The sequence below is a fragment of the Anguilla rostrata genome, chromosome 7 (genome assembly GCF_018555375.3).
Source record: "Anguilla rostrata isolate EN2019 chromosome 7, ASM1855537v3, whole genome shotgun sequence".
NCBI classification, from domain to species: Eukaryota; Metazoa; Chordata; class Actinopteri; order Anguilliformes; family Anguillidae; genus Anguilla; species Anguilla rostrata.
The window spans coordinates 13,967,370-13,981,580 of NC_057939.1; the positions used below are offsets into that span (position 1 = coordinate 13,967,370).

The 14,211-nt window shown below is 42.5% G+C and overlaps 2 protein-coding genes across 6 annotated transcripts in view; one reads left to right on the forward strand and one right to left on the reverse strand.

Moving 5' to 3' along the window:
* Positions 1 to 12,595, reverse strand: part of lrrk2 (leucine-rich repeat kinase 2) — a 31,299-nt gene extending 18,704 nt beyond the window's left edge. The window contains exons 1-22 of one of the 2 annotated variants that reach the window (XM_064342975.1): positions 12,479 to 12,595; positions 10,369 to 10,454; positions 10,047 to 10,156; positions 8,970 to 9,058; positions 8,635 to 8,769; positions 8,131 to 8,265; positions 7,137 to 7,271; positions 6,150 to 6,269; positions 5,634 to 5,749; positions 5,416 to 5,495; positions 4,487 to 4,593; positions 3,842 to 3,971; positions 3,497 to 3,621; positions 2,898 to 3,025; positions 2,576 to 2,720; positions 2,320 to 2,459; positions 2,009 to 2,137; positions 1,746 to 1,916; positions 1,130 to 1,391; positions 736 to 912; positions 424 to 533; positions 275 to 347 (exon numbers count right to left, since the gene is read on the reverse strand). In XM_064342975.1, the coding sequence (XP_064199045.1) occupies positions 275 to 347; positions 424 to 533; positions 736 to 912; positions 1,130 to 1,391; positions 1,746 to 1,916; positions 2,009 to 2,137; positions 2,320 to 2,459; positions 2,576 to 2,720; positions 2,898 to 3,025; positions 3,497 to 3,621; positions 3,842 to 3,971; positions 4,487 to 4,593; positions 5,416 to 5,495; positions 5,634 to 5,749; positions 6,150 to 6,269; positions 7,137 to 7,271; positions 8,131 to 8,265; positions 8,635 to 8,769; positions 8,970 to 9,058; positions 10,047 to 10,156; positions 10,369 to 10,413 (2,662 nt within the window). In that variant the 5' untranslated portion in view covers positions 10,414 to 10,454; positions 12,479 to 12,595. Of the gene's footprint in view, positions 1 to 274; positions 348 to 423; positions 534 to 735; positions 913 to 1,129; positions 1,392 to 1,745; positions 1,917 to 2,008; positions 2,138 to 2,319; positions 2,460 to 2,575; positions 2,721 to 2,897; positions 3,026 to 3,496; positions 3,622 to 3,841; positions 3,972 to 4,486; positions 4,594 to 5,415; positions 5,496 to 5,633; positions 5,750 to 6,149; positions 6,270 to 7,136; positions 7,272 to 8,130; positions 8,266 to 8,634; positions 8,770 to 8,969; positions 9,059 to 10,046; positions 10,157 to 10,368; positions 10,455 to 10,761; positions 10,901 to 12,478 lie in introns of those variants that run through there. The other variant, XM_064342974.1, reaches the window with a different exon arrangement.
* Positions 12,596 to 12,768: 173 nt separating this feature from the next.
* Positions 12,769 to 14,211, forward strand: part of LOC135259082 (proton myo-inositol cotransporter-like) — a 47,338-nt gene continuing 45,895 nt past the window's right edge. For all 4 annotated transcript variants that reach the window (XR_010331189.1, XM_064342976.1, XM_064342977.1 and 1 more), the window contains exon 1: positions 12,769 to 13,300. Coding sequence is in view for 3 of the 4 variants with exons in the window: in XM_064342976.1 (XP_064199046.1) it covers positions 12,769 to 13,300 (532 nt within the window). In the remaining variant the exon portion in view is untranslated. The remainder of the gene's footprint in view (positions 13,301 to 14,211) is intronic.

Below are 14,211 nucleotides of genomic sequence, written 5' to 3' on the forward strand. Positions count from 1 at the left end.
TTTGGCCTTCTCTGACTATGTTGACAGAATGATAGGAACTTTTATGATCATTAAACCTACCCATCCAATTCAAACTTTAAATACATTTCAAGTGGTCTAGTCCTTGAAAAACCCACCCCAGGTAACATGTTCATTTGGGTGTACACCAAGGATACAATTCCATGAGCCCTTACAAGTCTCTGTAAAGGTGTATATACTTACATCCCTGGGTTTCATCTCCTTATGAACACTTAGTAAATGTAAAATAATAATAACCACTGGCAGCTTCACTGACCTCTCTGATTTGGCGATATCCTCAAACATCTCTGCTGACGAAGCTCATTTGTTTCAGAATCCGTGCTTCCTCCCTGAGGAGTCAGAAGATCTGATGAGCTTCCGAACAGAATGATGAGCGCAAGAAAAAATGAAGCGGATGAAGCTCACCTCAGCACTAGCATGACTGCGGCGTCGTTGCTGTCGGTTCGCTAGCGGTCCAGACAACTCCTCAGACATGTCACACTGGGGACTCTTCAAGCGAGGGAGTCCATCACTTCCTGTTCAAATGAAAGCACTTCCTGTCAGTTCACACCAATCAAAGAACTTTACTGAAAGCACCACTCAAATCAAAGCTTGAGTAACTGCTGACATTACAGAGGAGAAGAAAAATATATAGCTATTATCAAAATATGATCATCTTAAATAAAATGTCAGCATGGGGAAGAGCTGGAAAATGACAGCCTGAATGCTGGCACATACCGTCACTCTCCATGTCCTCGTTGGGGAAGACCAAGCTGTCGTCCAGGGAGAAGAGGCTGCTGTCATCGCTCTCATCAGACAGGTACCCAGTGGAGTATGCGTCTGTTGACCTCTTCTGAAAATGAACTCTTCTTTTCTGACAGGATGACACCTGCTTGCCCAATGAAGCACCTTTACCTGGAGGCCATTGTATGCAGGGTAGATAGTGTTAGGAAAGCCTTGTTATATAAATAGCATTGCACTACTGGTATATGAAGTAATATTCTACATCTCCTTTCATAATGCTGAAAAATTTTACCTGTGCAGTTCCAGGCAAGAAAATGTCCTTCAAATTACTAAAACTAGAATCCAGCCTAAAACAGAAATCAATGCCCTTCTTTGAAGTGGCACTCACTGGTCGCTCTCCGAAGGCTGGAGGACCTGCGCTCGGAGAACAGCGGTCTGAGCCAGGAGGCCTCGATGTCCCCCAGGCGGAAGCCCCCCAGGCAGAGGGCGCTGTTGTTCAGGTCCAGCCCCAGCTTCCCCAGCAGGAGGCTGACCACGGGACCGTCCCGCTTGCGGACGCTGACGGTCAGGGCGCTGCGCAGGTTCTGCTCGTGGGTCCCGCTGGACAGGAGGAGGTCCACCAGCTCCAGCGGGCCGCCCCTCTCACACACCTGAGACAGAGATAACACCGGACTCTCACACACCCCTGAGACAGACAGCAGATTTAGAAACCCAGGTGTTTATTTTGTGCTACATCCCCAGTTAACAGTATCTGTGTTACATGTTTAAAATTTCTCATTAGAAAGGCTAATCAATTTTCAGCTGCTGCCAAAAGTATTTGCTGATTAATTTGATTGATTAATATGTTAATTGCTACAGCCCTGAATATTACACAGGTATTCATACACAAGCAGTCTCATAGACCTGAACTACAGAAGCATACACTTCATGCTGCACGATTCCATTTTTCCCCAGCGACATTCGCTTCCATTACTAATCATAGGGACAATTCCCTGCCAGCTCACCAGGTAAATGAGAGACTCTGTCTTTGTTTTCCTGTTGATGTCAGCCCCCAGGTGAATCAGACACTCTGCCATGATGACATCGCCGTCCAGACATGCCTTTTCCAGCATGACATATCTGATGTTACTGTCGGCAGCCATCTTGGAGAGGCACAGGCAGCTCGCCTGGTGCAGCTGAAACACACCACAGGAAACACACACTGGATAATGCGATAAAGGTTCCTACATGATAAGGGTTTCAACACAATTCCTGCCCTCAGACTCACCGGGTCGTTCCGCAGTTCAGAGGAGCTCGATCTCAGCTGGAGGAACAGCTCTCTGTCAAACGCCTCTCTCTCCAGCTCCAGGGCCGCATCGGAAGAGGTGTCCAACAGCTTCCAAGCCACCTGGAAGCCCTGCGAGGCAAAGTGCACACCCAGGGTTACACCCAAATTCCCAACGTGGCCATTACTGACAACCTCTCAAATGACAAGCTGTGGAATAATTCAAACCATTTCCCTTGGCTACCAGTCTAAAGACTGAAACAGAATAAAACCATCATAGAAAAAGCATTAAAACAGTTTCCATGTGCACAAACCTTCAGCTGTATCTCTGCATCCTCTCTGTACAGCCTCAAAGTGTCCACAACAACAGAAGCCAAAACAGGGACAATCATTCTGGATAAATTCTTCTTGGCTATGAGGTACTGAAGCAGACTCAGACCCCAGTAGTGTATTTCTAGATGGAGGAAAAGCAATGCTCATTATTCTCTGTACCACAACTTCCTGAGACACAGGGAAGTGTAGAGTGCCTACAGAGTGAAAGTTGTTTGTATGCTTTAAAAAGATGATTACCTCTCTCTACGGGGAACATCTGGAGTGTGTGTAGAACGGTATCTATCGCCCCCTGCTGGCACATCAGCTCCACTGCACCAGAGCAGTCAGCAAGTGCAGTGAGAACTCTCAACCCACAATCCTGGATTTGTGGACTTCCAATAAACTGAATGGAGGAGATTAAACATTGAGCAGTTAAAAATGGCAGAAATAGCACATAAGTGCATTAAGAAGTAAAAAGGAAATGTGCAACGTGCGTGTGTGTGTGTGTGTGTGTGTGTGTGTGTGTGTGTGGGGAGGGGTGTACAAGATGCTGAATTTAACATAAGAACCATGTTCCTACCCGGTTGAGAGCCTCCAAGAACACAGTGTGAGCACCCTCCACCACACACTGGTTCTTCAACACCTTCAGTGAGACGTCTGCTGTGTCAGGGTCTGCCACTGAGACGCCATGCTCCCTCAGTCTTCTGTCTACATCCCAGTCAAAACAAACAATCAAAAAACAGAGTTTATTTATAGAGCACATTTTACATTGAATTTCACACAATACACTTCACACTATACCCTGGCCTGAATCCCCTAAAAGCAAGTCAAAGGCAACATTGAAAAGGAAAAACTCTTGCCCTTTCTATAAGCAAGGAGTTTTTCAATCCATCAGCCAAACAAAAAAAAAGTAAGTTTCGTTGTCATGGCAACACCAAAGACTGTTTGAATGCAGTAAAAAGTAGAGCTTAAGCTCAAATGTTTAAAAAGATGTATCAGCATCTGAGTGTTTATGTGGATGTGGACTCAAAAACCGAAAGGCCAAATGGGGACTGCATTATCAACCAGAATTATGACAGAGCCAAGTCTCCAACAAGAACTGAGCGTTGAATCTTACAAGGGCTCAGTAGGAAGTAAAGTCTTGTTCGCATTCAACAGGAAGTGAGCCCTGACTCTTACCAGGGTTGAGGAAGGCCAGACTGGCCCTCAAGGCTTCCAGCTGGACCTCCGGCAGAAAGTTATGGGTCCTCATGGCCCTCAAGATCTCATTCATGGCCATAATGACCTCATCCAGACTTGCAGTCCTGAAAAAATAGCCATGTGACATGCAGTATGCCTAAATGCATTACACTGCAACAGAATACTGAGAAGCACATTTAAACAGAGCACTTCACCCTAAGAAGTAAATAGACAGAGCCCTTTACCATAAAGTATGCCCACATATGGTATAGATCACTACCATAAACCACGCTTGAAAACAGAATGACTAGGCTGCACTTCATTATAATTGCATGTGAAACATACCGTCCCTGGAAGAGTTTATGAAGCAACCTGCAGGAACTTTCTGAAATTTCAGGGCAGGAGCTGTACTTCTTCATTATTTCCAAAATGTTGATATGGATCCCATTGGACAGCAAGAGAGCCGGCATTTTACCTGGGAACAGAGTCGGGGGGCATTTAAGGCATTATATCACAGTATAATGCTGAACAATTCCAGAACACTTTTATTTTACCTTTTTCAACATTAAAATTTTTTTAAACAAGAATATTTTCTGTTTCCCACTGAGTGTATAATTCTTTTGGATATCAGATTATAACCCTCACAGTATGAAAGTTTATTATGTTTATGTACATGAGATGTGTCACGCATATATTCATGGGAGGAATATTACTTAGAAAGTGTGACAATGAAAACAAGAAACATGAGTCCTGACAAACTGACAGACAATGAGACTGCGGACCATCCCCACTTCAGATAATGACACATAACTGTGCGCTTGATTTAGAGCATTAATCCTTAATGATGAATTCCCTACGCTGAGCCTGAGGGCCTGCCCGGTGGGAGGTGTTTCCAGGACTGGCGTCCTGTTCACCAGCCCCTTTTTTGGCTCAGAGCCTCTATGGCCTGCTGGGGGGCCCTGGGAGAGGCATGCGCGGTATGAGACTCACTGTTGTGGTCGATGAGTGTTCCCAGAGCGGCGGCTGCGGCCTGGAACAAGCCGCGACAGCCAGAGTGCAGCAGCATGGCCGCCATCACCTGCCTGTGGACGGGAGCCCTGCGGCGGACAGAGAAGGGTCACCTTCACGCAACGGTGAGGCTCCTAGGCCCGTTCCCCTGCTGCATTCTGCTTATTCCTTAAACGGCCACCGCAACCCTTGAATCCTAACACACTGGAAGTCTGCACGATCGCATTCAAACAACGGTTTTTGTGGCAGTTAAAGTTTCTGCATAACAGTCCTTCCAAAATGGGGAACTCCATTATAATGATAATGAAATACATTTATAGTTCACACAGTGACTTTTTTTGGTCATAAAGTTTATAATGCTTGGCACAGTAGCCATTTTTCCACCAAAATGCTGACCACGCAGCTGAGGTAGAGGGGAGGAATCAATTCAGAGAACAATCAGACAGGAAATTGAAAGAGGAAACATGGCCATGGCATCATGGGAACTACTTACTCCTTAGGATCAAAAAATAAAAACTTGATGCACCAAAAAAGGAATAACAATATTTTTGGAGCATCAAGTTGGTGAGCAAGTCTTTTCTTTTCTGTTCCTAATATGTCCCTGTGAACCAGCACCTTGTGCAAGTTTTTTGGAGTACATTTGTTTTTTCTAACTACCTACTCCTTGCCATGGAATACAAGATGAACAGAGTCCATACAACATTGCAACGGATGGTCTCATTAGCACAGAGGTGAAGTCTGAGAAAGCCGCTCCTATATATTGATTAATTCTGATGGATCCAAACCTCTTCTCAGCCACCATTATGTGATAATGAACAATCACCATAGTGCACATAAAAAAAATAAACCAATCGATGTGCAGCTGGTAGACGAGGCCAACCAATCACAATCATGTAGAATGAAAAACTGACCTCTCATCTTGATCCCCAAACCTCTGGTGAAGCCGAGGGTCCTGAACCAGAAGGCTGTTTAGAGCCAAACATGCAGCCTCCTGGTTGCAAAGGGACCGAGACAGACAGTGAGATATCTATTCTACAAAAAGAGTAAAAGGGTAGAGCAGAGAGATGTCTATTCTGGGAAAGCTGGGTGTGCTGCAAATATATGCCAGGTGGGGGCGCTGTGGACTTGCCTGAACCAGATGATCACCTGTGTGAAATTCCAGTGCTGTGCAGCAAGCATCCAACCAGGACAACTCCTCCACTTCCTCCTCTTCTGCAAGTCCTTTATTCTGCACTATTGTTTCAGCTGAATGGGTCAAAACAAACATTTATATATATATATATATATATATATATATATATACACATATACATTCAAAGATCAAAGTTTTTATAACAGTGCCGATAAAATGTTAATAGAAAAGGAAATATTATGCTTACACAACAGATTTTGTTAATAAATATACACATTAGAATTTCTGCAAATATGTGTGGTACATTAAGTATGAGGTACCCAGTCAGTTGAATAATGTGCATCTGTGTGAACAACAGTAAATGTCTGATTGGGTGAATGTCAGCATGTGCAAGAGAGTTACAGTGTGCATGTGTGAGTCTGTTTTGGGGCATGTGTGTATGTGAGGGAGATAACATGTGTTAAACAGAAAGAGAGAGTTGATGTGTTTGTGTTAGTGAGTTTGCACACTTACTGAGGGCAGCCAGACAGGACAGGGCAGGCGTCTGAAGTAGCGCGTTCTCTGGGTACATGAAGCATGCTCTGGCGATCATCCTGTGCACTCCATTTAGAACCAGGATGTTGTAACAACTCTCTGCAGAATCAAGCCATCAGACATTACGCAGTTTCCTTCTCCAACCACTATCAGTCATCATCTAACATGATGAAAGCTTATCTTTTCTGGCTGAATTTGAAATCACTATTTTTTTTTTATATAAGAAGGATTTTTTATGGCTTTTTTGCTCATTAGTACACTAAACACCATAATTAACCTTTTTTAAATTTAAAACTAACATAGCTGCAACACAAAAACAATGCTAGGATATAGGACTTGGAAATTCTAGCTAATGTTTGATATGTCAAAGCTTTCCTGTCCTCTTAAGAGAACTGAGGTTTATTACAACGCTCAAAGGAGAGACAAACTCAGAAGCTCAGTACACTCAGGCCGTCTGTGCCAAGAATAACTCTGAAAACTGAAGTGAGTGGTGTGTTTAAATACAGTATGTGGTAATGCATGTCAAAGAGATAAGACAATGACTGCAAGTAGATAGCTGAAGAAACTGGTTTTGGCCTACCCCTCTAGAGATTGGTCATTAGCAGAGGTGTGCTACGGACACTACAGTGATGCAAATGTTTGGTTGATTGTTGAAACTGGCTAGGGCCCAGGTGGGGAAAATAGAAATATACAATTCTCCCCAGTTACAAGGCTTGATATGCCAAATACTGAATATACAATGAAGAGATGGAACCCTACAATTACAAACTTTCAATTTAATGTGACAGGTGTCTTTCTGTGAAGAAGCACCCACACAACAACATCAATAACATACAAATCAATATTTTAACCAATATAATTATTTAAATTGTCAATACTAATTTTCTAACACCAATTAAATGGAAGCAGCTGGAGTCAGCAGTGTGAGCAACTGATTGACCTTTAACCTATAAACTACCCACACACCTAATGAGATGAATTTCTGGAACAGGCAGCACCCGACCTCCTGCAGGAGCTGATGGTGTGGGAAAGCCTGCATGACTTGGTTTATCAGGCTGTAGCATCGTTCATTTCCAGACACCAGGATCTCCACATTACTGGCTGCAATACAGGTACAAAAAAACACTCTTAAATTGTACTTTGAAAAGCATATTTCTTACTTGTGTATGGAGTAATAATTTCGTATAAATTACTAATCGCTTGAATAATCCAGCAATGCATCCCTGAAGAATAAACCACTGGCCAAATACAAATTATTTGGCACAAAGTAGATTCAAATGTCAGTTGAGTATGGGAAACTAGAATTTTATGTTAAAATACTTGTCTGTCACATACACAGCGGCTTCTTTTATTTTCAAAGCATTAGCTGTTTTATCCATACCAGATCATGGTTTGGGCTGCACCAGTCTCATACAATCTATAGTTATAAAAGGCTTTTCTACATTTACTTCAGACTTCAAAAGGTTACATCATTCAAGCACAAACTTTTCCTTAAATTCTTTTAGAAATGAATTGCTTTGCAAAAACTCTTTGCCTGAACACCTTAAAGAATGCACAGTTGCAGTGTAGCACAGTGGGTAAGGAACTCGGCTTGTAACCAAAAGGTCATAGATTAGATTCCTGGATAGGACACTGCCGTTGTACCCTTGAGCGAAGTACTTAACCTGAATTGCTTCAGTATATATCCAGCTGTATAAATTTATGCAATGTAAAATGCTATGTAAAAGTTGTGTAAGTCTCCTAAATGCCTGTAATGTATCATCTTATATACCTGGACATTGAAAACAGCAAATTAGCTTGAGTACTGTACTGTACTGTACACACACAAGAAGCAAAAGCCACACCTGCATGAATTTAACTAGTAATGTTCTGGTTAGGACTCACTTCTCTAACTACTACTCGTGCACCACAGTTGACCTGTGTATCACCATAAGACCTTGGATGAGAGAGCAAGAGTCACCTGGGCCTGCTAAAGGCAGTAGAACTTTCAGCGCCTGTAGAACCAAATCTTCATTGTTCTGGAACATTCGAACCACACTCAGAACCACGCTGTGGTCCCCTCTCTCCACAAACTCCACTAGGTGCACATCGGCAACTGAAGATAAAGACACACACACACAACACAAACACAAACATGTATGCACAGACACATACACAATCATTTATATATTAATACCATGTCAGGTATGCTGTTAAATGGGGTGGGGGGCTGTGGCTTGAAGAATCAATGGATGGATTACAGTGACCATGTGAAGTGACAAAAAAAAAAAACAATTTGGTCAATCGCCGATTGGCTCACAGAATGGATAACACTGCACTGAAACATGCACAGAGGGGATGGTTAACAGTGTAGAACAAGATCAACAGTATTATTCCTATGGTTATTTAAACCCAATTAAAATGGCCCACTGGCACTGAAGGATGTCACCATGGGAATGTGATTGAATTCTCAAGCTTCCAGTACCCTGCTCCAGAAGTAGCTGCAGTGACCTGCAGCCATGGGTCTGAACCTCCTCATTGGTGGAGAAAGTTGTCATAGCGCTGAGAATCAAGTCAAAGATGTCCATATCGTCCTCCAAACACGTCAACATGATCACATCTTCCAACAAAAACAAAAAAAAGAAAATAAAATCACAATATGAAAGCGAGGAATTTAACACATATAGAATAAAGAACATGCATATAAATGATCTATGTATTGCATCAGTGTGTATATGCTATACAACCAGGAGCACCGGACTGCAGGCTGCTCTGGGAGCGATGGGTTCTCTGTACTGCAGAGCCATAAAGGAGTCCCACCTGATTTTAGGAGGAACGTCAAAACTCGAAGGCCCACTGTCATGAGTTTGCACTGTCCACTGTGAAGTGACAACACCTTGAGGATCTGCCTGTTAATTTACACACACATATACACACACAGGATCATATTTAATAATTACAGTGCCTTCGGAAAGTATCATGTGTCAGAAAGTATCATCTCCAAAACAATGAAAATAACACAGCAACCATGTGTTCTACTAAGAAGGGGTATATACAATGAAAAAGGAGTGGACCAAGGATAGGTCCTGAGTCATGTAGTATACACAAGGCATACGTTCTAGGTAATTTACAACTTTTATAAAAGCACCCTCAGACCAATGATTTGAGCAGAAGCCTTATTGAAATTTCTTGCAAACAGAATCATTCTGTTAACTGAAAGCCATTCACATGAGTACAGTTTACAGGAGTACACAGTGAATGATCTTTAACATTCACGTTCCTATTCAAATTTAGATCTCTGTGAACAATACAACATGCTACTAATGTATTCAGGGTGACTCTGTATACATGGAATAATACTTATTTATACAGTGGGATATTTAGTGGAGCAGTTCAGAGATCAATACATTGCCAAATGGTATAAAAATAGGGCACTTTCCACTAAACTGCTATTCGACATTCTACTCACACCCTAATGAGTATCCCTGTATGACCTTTGACTATACCTGGCTGCAGTATGGACCGATACAAATGGACATTGTATTCCTGTGTAAGCTTGCTTGTGTATCCATCAACACATATACACCTATACAAGTGTGTATTTGCCTCTACCGGCACAACGGCACATCCATCAAAAGCGTTTGATACAAGTGTGTCGCTGCCTACACACACCTAAATAAGGACATATCCAAAACAGACACCTACAAGTGTATATTCACCTAGACCTACAGTTATAAGTGCATATTTGCCGAAAGTATCTACAGAACTAGGCCTACACATCCCTGCACAAGCATATATTCACACACAAACTTGCACCTACACACAACCTACACAAGCACATATCCACTTATGCACACACATTCACAAGTGTGCATGTACCCACGGCTGTATACTTACTGATGTATTCCCAGTACCTCCCAGTCCTTGCCAGCACTCAGTGGCCTTGCCAGCTTCTCCAGGGTCCCGGGGCATATTTCCAACAGTCGACAGAGGAGTGACCACCCCACCTGTGGAGCAGAGGCAGAGGTTACGACAACACGCCTATACTCAGCTGTATTCATGGAAGAGAGCGACTGTACTGAGCTGCTTAACATAAAACAACACAACTGCACTGCTATCATAGAACAGCACGTGAGAGTGTGTGAGAAGCTGAACGCTATTCTTGGTTTTTAGGCAGACGCACACCTGCATTCAGAAACTCACTGTTCCTGTTACTGACCTGCTGCACATCGTGACTGTTGATGTAAGATGACAGCACCACCATCAGAGGAGAGTGAACTTCCTTTTCTTCAAACAGATCTGCCGCTGTAGGCAATGGTAGAGGTTGCAAAGAACTTTTAAAATAATTTCTGTATTCATTTTCAGGTAGCCTACTACAAACGTTTACCGCAAAATGAAGGTCTATTTTAACTGCGACTTTCGCTTTCCTTTATAGACGTGTAAGAAACGTTTGGAGGCTAGCTCTGTTTTGATCTACAAATTCATACAGAATATAGAAAATACTTCTTGTAATAATAAAACGAACAAAAAACAATTTTAAAGATACCCACATACGACCAATTGGTCAAATCATGTTTGTCTGCATCACTGACAACCGTAAAATGTCACCTACCCCACTCATCGTTTTGTGCCAGGTAAAGAAGATCTTCAATGATCTGCACCAAAGTGCCGAGCTGCTTTCGTTCTTGCACATTTTTTAATCTCACGACAAGTTTTTTCAGTTTTACTTCTAATTCCTCTTTGTTAACCATGCTCTCTGGTGCACTTCTTTCCTAACAGAGTGCAAATACATTTAAGGACTTCTACATGGCGCGAAGCCGTGAAATCATTGTCCCAGAACAGACAAGACTAGCCTACTGTAGGCTATCGTGCGAAATGATCACGCCTCTGCTGCATATAAAAGAAGCTAAATATGACGAAATAAAGAGTTACAGTTGAGTTTCCCGAAGTTGGTCGGGAGTGGTCACGTACTGATCCACAACGTCTAAACGATCTGGTTGCAGAGATTTTTCTTCAATCACAGCCTGTCGTTTCAAAGGCGTAACTGTAGCAAGCACATCTCTCCTCCCCAAATCTTCAGAATCATATGACTTAGGCGATGTACAATTTCCTTCTGGGACTGGCAAAACCGGTGTTTTCCTGCTCTGCAACTCCCTTGCGAAGATAACGAAAACCAACCAAAAAGGTAACGCTTATTAATATCGTGTCACTTAATCAAGTCAGTGGACAAATAGTTGTTTTTGTTGCTATGTGTTTAATTAAATGTGGGTTTGTTAAACTAGCTATTCACTTGGTTCATTGTTGTCAAACTCGGAAGGAAGCAATCTCTACCGAATCGCTTTACGGCAGACCGAGTAGGAGAAATGTAGGCTAAGGCATGCGACAATCGTAGGGAAATCATACAGTGCTCATTATCACCATTCTTTAGGGCTAATTAAAGTTGCTTGACTTTATATAATCGTATTTACGTGGTGTAAACACACGATTTATGTATAGCACATTTTGTTCAATTGACCTTGATACGCCGCACTAGCGCTCAATCAGTAGGCTAACCTATGGCCAACAGTGTCAATACACTATAGGCTCAGACGCTGCCCTAGTCACTCTCATGTCAAAATTTGCATTCCAGTTTTTAAAAGTGCAGTAGCAGCCAGTCTGTGGACACGCAGCACGAATTAAGTGCAATATTCCATTTTGTCAGTAGAGGGCACAAGAAATCGGCATATCATATTTGCTTTTAGCTCAGGGATACCACTATGTCCAAATTCCAGAGGGTCTTGTGGCTCGATTCGCCGTTAAAATTAAGAATGTTCTTTAACCCGCAATAGTAATGTTTGTTTAACTAAATATGTTCCAGTTACATAATGACATTTGTTCAGAACGACAGGAAACCTTTCATTTTTTTCAAATGCATCAAGATGTTGGGGAGAGAATTTACAGAAATTCCAGTTGATAGACAACTGTGGATTTGAGTTGTCTATCAACCACGGGCGTGATGCTCTACCTCATTTGACCAAAGACAAGATGATTTAGCTGATTGTAAACTAGGCCTGGTGATTTTAGTCAGTGGGAACACCTCTCTCCGTGTCTTAACGGGTCCTTTGGCTAATGTTACGAATGTAGAATAGATGGGGAAATGCGATACCTTTAGAACACTAGGTTATAGTGTCCGAATATGAGAGTTTAGCAAAAGGACACGGCATGGTCTGGAATTATCCGAAATTAAAATATATAGAAGATTGTAGTCACTACAGCAGGCATGTGTAATGTATTTTACGTCACACACTACCGCTCGGTGACGAATTGAATTGACTCCTCCTCAGTCTTACCTTTGCTTCTGTTTGTGTATTCGTCCTCATCGCTGCGAGCGTAGGCTAAACTCACTCGCTCGGGCTACCAGATAGCCTACAACAATGACACCAGCGGACGCACAGTTTATCCGCAACTTTTAATCTTGGGAAGCTCAAATACAGTAACTGTATCTCCGAACTGTGAAGAACGCTTTAATTTATTCAGTCTGTAAGATTTGGCATTGTCGACACTTTTTATATTGCAAAACAGCGTTTCTGGTCTTGACTGAACTGTGTTGTGATCACATTTGTGCTGTTGTTTTTCCCCTATGTCCCGAAAATCCAGTGATAATGACTATAACCTGCGAAGTATGAGCAACCCGATGGGCGAGAGAAGGAAGAAAGTAAGCGATGATGGAGAGCGGAGCCTCATCCAGGCTCCCTCCAACGCAAGCATCGACAGCCAGGGACCCTCGTCCGCCTCCACCGGTGACTTGGAGCGAGCCGCCCGCAAGCAGTTCCAACAGGAGGTCACACCTGCGTTTGTGTATGTCCTGGCAGGTTTCTCCGCACTGGGGGGCTTTTTGTTCGGCTATGACACCGGGGTGGTGTCAGGAGCCATGCTCTTGCTGAAGAAGGAGATGAATTTGAGTGCACTTTGGCAAGAACTGCTCGTCTCAAGTACTGTTGGCGCCGCTGCGTTGTCCGCCCTGGCCGGCGGGTATCTGAATGGAATTGTCGGACGCAGAAAGTGCATCCTGTTGGCCAGCTTTATCTTCGCCTGTGGGGGCGTAGTGTTAAGTGTTGCTCCGAATAAAGAGGCTCTACTTGTTGGACGACTTATAGTTGGACTTGGATTAGGTAAGTTTTGTTTAAGTTTTTTTTCTTTTCTCATAAACCTTAAATGCAGTAGGCTAATGCAATGTGGTAACGTAGGCTATGTTATATGTATGTTTAAGCGTGTCAAAAGTTGGCTAGGTTATTTAATGTGTGAGGTTTTATGTAGACCGATGTTTGAGACTGTCCCAATTCATGAATGATACATAATTTCTTTTTATAAATGGCTTATTCCCACGACTCCACTCAGAAGGAATTTCGAATGCACACCCTCTGCACACCCAAGCGGTCACAAAAAGTCCCCCGTTGAGCCGTTCAAATTTGCTGGTAATTTTCACATTTTTGTTTGTGTAAATCAGGCGATTTACTCCGTGCTATTAAGTGGCCACGGTGTATTTAAGTACGATTTAAAACCATTCAGAGGTTAGAGAAATAGTGGCACAGACGTGTTCGGTACTAATATTTACCTTATTCACCAGATGCACGAATGCGTGACATCTGACAATATTTGCATTAGAGCGCAATCCCTTCTGTGTAAAATCATTGGCTGTTTGAATCAGTGACATTGTTTTTAGAAGCAGTACTCTCATAATGGCCCATTAATTGCCCATCCATTTCCCCAGTTTTGCAGAATATTCTTCGAGTGAAAATCACGTTTCATAGGTGCCAAAAATACTTTGATAGATCCACCTTAAAGGTCTTTAAACCCGTTTTAGGTTATGTTGAATGCTAACCCTTCATTCATTCATTCATTCATTCATTCGGCATCAGTGGAGGGTTGTGAGATTTTTGAACAATGGTTGCCCTTAAAATATAACCCCCCAGTTTTAGAAAACAAAATGAAACCCACTGCAAACCATACTTTTTCTACATTATGAGAAGAGTTTAAACAAGATGGTACTCATAAAAAATACTTCTGTTAATTCTGAGGGGAA